This window comes from Suillus subaureus (assembly GCF_016647635.1).
Source record: "Suillus subaureus strain MN1 chromosome Unknown BJ212scaffold_554, whole genome shotgun sequence".
Taxonomy (NCBI): domain Eukaryota; kingdom Fungi; phylum Basidiomycota; class Agaricomycetes; order Boletales; family Suillaceae; genus Suillus; species Suillus subaureus.
The window spans coordinates 8100-11363 of NW_024539110.1; the positions used below are offsets into that span (position 1 = coordinate 8100).

The 3264-nt window shown below is 42.6% G+C and overlaps 2 protein-coding genes across 2 annotated transcripts; one reads left to right on the forward strand and one right to left on the reverse strand.

The window, feature by feature from the left end:
* Window positions 1–416, reverse strand: BJ212DRAFT_1243624 (uncharacterized protein; the record flags this gene model as incomplete). The annotated part of the gene is made up of 2 exons (XM_041329620.1): window positions 1–66; window positions 117–416. Coding segments are annotated over 2 exons (366 nt in total), but the record flags the coding sequence as incomplete, so codon positions are not given.
* A 1573-nt stretch (window positions 417–1989) lies between these two features.
* Window positions 1990–2900, forward strand: BJ212DRAFT_1490863 (uncharacterized protein; the record flags this gene model as incomplete). Its single annotated transcript, XM_041341475.1, has 2 exons — window positions 1990–2251; window positions 2719–2900. The coding sequence occupies 2 exons, from the start codon at window positions 1990–1992 to the stop codon at window positions 2898–2900; spliced, it is 444 nt and encodes a 147-aa protein (XP_041184865.1).
* Between the last annotated feature and the right edge of the window lie 364 nt (window positions 2901–3264).

The window sequence follows — 3264 nt, forward strand, 5'->3', positions numbered from 1 at the left end:
GGGATATGACAATATGACAAGCTCTGGACTGATTATAACCACTCTGTAATGTAAGTCCTCAATTTCCTAAAATCCAATGAGACAGAGTGCTAATGTTGCAATAAACTTGCACTTACTTTGAATAATTCATCACTCATGTTCTGTCCAGTGACATTAATGCAGGTAAGACCAAGCATATTCAACTCCTTGACATTCTGGTCTCCAAGGCTATTCAAAGCTGTAATAACAGTCATGACCACATTGCCAGTGAATAGAAGAGGGACCCAGAACATCAATGTCTTTCCCACTCCAGTGGGTGCAACAGTAATGACATCCCTGCACTTAAGCTGCTCAACTGCAGATTGAATCTGAAAGTTGCATGGTCTGATGTTGTATCTTCTCCTGACCATGGCTTTGATTGTTGCGTTGTCTGGGATATCATACTATAGAGTAGACATAATGAATGACAGAACTGATTTACCAAAATGGGATCCTGCCATTTCATGCACTCAGAGGTTTGCTTAGGGTCTTGTGTATGTTTTGTGCACCCTTCAGGCAGGGGACAAACAAGGCCAACAACTGACACCACAACAAGTTATGCCAGTTGCTATGGGGAGGTAGTCTCAAAATTGTTGCTTAAAATAATTATATAATTGTGTGGTTCTGTTGACAAAGTGGCTGCCTCAGGATGTAGACTGACCTCCCCACATGATGGGTAGGAGTCTGATATATGCCAGGTATCTTGGTTCAGATTCTTGCAACCAGTGTGACAATCATGTTCAGGCTAGCCTGCTATGACCCTATTCTGCAATCCCCATCCAGTCCACACATCTCCTACTCATCTCTGACACTTTCCCACCATCTCCATATCTCTGATGCATTGGACCTGCTTGGATATCCCATGCACTTGTCCCCACTGGTGCATAGTCAGTTATTCCTCATTACTGATCAAGTAGACAGCATTATTACATGGATTACCACTGGCTGCAGTACCTCATGGCCTTTTACCTACATATTATCAGACCACATTTTTGCTACTACTTTCACCTATGGACTCCAGACTTTCATGTAGTTAGTTATCTAGGGTTGGGTGACCAGAATTACAATCACTACTGAGTAGGAGGGAGAAATCCCTGATACTGGCCACCCCATACCTGTCCTTAGAGTTACCCTTGACAATATACCTGTTTACCCACTCTCCTTGACCTGACACTATTGTCACTCATTCACTCAACATTCCTTAACATCTCCAAGCTAGTCCTAATGCTTTGCCTTTCTTTCCCTTACTCTCCTGCCATCTCTGCATCTCTGCACCTGCAGACCTGATTTCCCATGCATCAGACTTCACCCATACCTTCAGACTTGATCTCTGACCTTCGGACTTTTGACCCTTTGCATAGTACTGATTATTGAACTTGACTAGACAGCAGATCCTCAGGTTGAACATTCTTGCTTGCAAGTGTAGCAGCTAGGCAGGACTAGTAGACATATATTGGCTAGGTATCCTAACAACTATCTAGCCAAGTTGTGTTATCCACACTGGGCTTCATGACATGTCGATTTCCTATGGGTACACTGGTTCTGTTGAGACTCTAATCATAAATCCAGCTGGGTTGCACGTCAGCTGCACCAGATTGGCTTTTATGATGCCAATGAGGTCAGAGCAGATGCTTTTGGATTTGTCAACCCTGCACAAGTATTTGCAGTGTCCATGTGATCCCAGGATTCACACATGGGTCCACTGTGAACCTTCTTCCTCCATCAATTGCTCAACAGCCTTGTGAAGGTGACACAGATTATACTGGTACTACATCAATCAGTTGGTGGTTTTTTTACTTGCAAAACAAATGGTTGACTTACATTTTTTTTAGATTTGTAGACCATGACATGTTCATGTGGTTCTGTGGTGGTGTTGGACACAAGACCACACAAGAGGCAACACAAAGTTTCTATGAGGACTGAGATGCACTTGACTCAGTGCCATTTATGAAGGAAAGCGAATGCACCAGTATGTTTGACATACAAGGTTTGCCAATGAATGAGGACATCAACTCAGAGTCTGGCAATGATTGTGAAGACACACTGGCAGATGCAGACATGTGCAGCATCAGCAGTTCCAGTGAGGAGCATATGGATTGTACAGGAAGCCAGTCTGAGTCGGATAATGAGCTTGAAGAAGCAGAGAACTTACAGAGTGCTACTCATGAGTTTGACACAGATTTGATTGATGGAGACAAGGAATTGGATGAAGAGGCTGATGATGACAAAGATGGTTCATGTTACAACCATGTATGCCCCTATTCACTTTCTCTCTTACTGTGTATTATGTCATGAGCCACATGATGCCACTGCTAGACTTATCTTTGACTCATACTTTGTATTACATCACGATCGCCATTGCCATCGCTAGATGACCTATTCTTGCTATCACTTATGTATCCCTTATCTCTGACTCATATCCATTCTCATGTCTGCCCTAAAGCACTTGTAGTTCACTATAAATAGCCCTCTTGTACACTTTAGTCCCGCACTTTAATCTTACTAGGTTTTACCTGAAATCTCCTTCGCTTGAGACCTCCAATCTCTTGTCATCTGAACCATACTTTAAGATAGAAGCACTCCTTCTGTCTTAGCTTACACTGAACACTTGACTTATCATCTCGCATAGAATCTCAACAGAAGTCTTAACTCTTATTGAGTTGTCTGTTGTTAGAACTATCCTAGTTCATAACAGTTCAGTGTTGGATAACAAGCATAGTGAGTTTGGTTATGGTGACCTAGAGGAGCAGTTGTTATTGGATGACAGCCCAGACTCAGAGGAAGGCTCACAGGATGAACTAGATGATGCTGTTCTTGGTGCTGAGGATGGAGAGGGTGCTACAGATACTGAAGAGGATTATGGTGACTATGCTGAGCATTAGAATGCATTAGAAGGACTTGTCTTTCAGCCATGTGAGGGAAGAAATATATTACATTACTTGTATTGATGATTCTTGCATACATACATGTGTGAGTGATGTGGTTATAACATTACTTTGTCATCTGGGAGCCGCCTTACAATGCCTGGCACGATGCCCATAAGGCCTGTAACCATGTTTGGAACCCTATGCCAGGCTTACAGCATTTGCCGAGGCCTTGTCAGCTTGCACCACTTTTCACATCGGGGATCTGAATATTTAAGACTGGTTTGAATGTCATGCGAAATGTCAAGATAATACTTAATATTTAGGTTGTCATCTTAGCGGATGTAAAATTTCAAATGTTAAAGAGGTCTTGCATGACAAC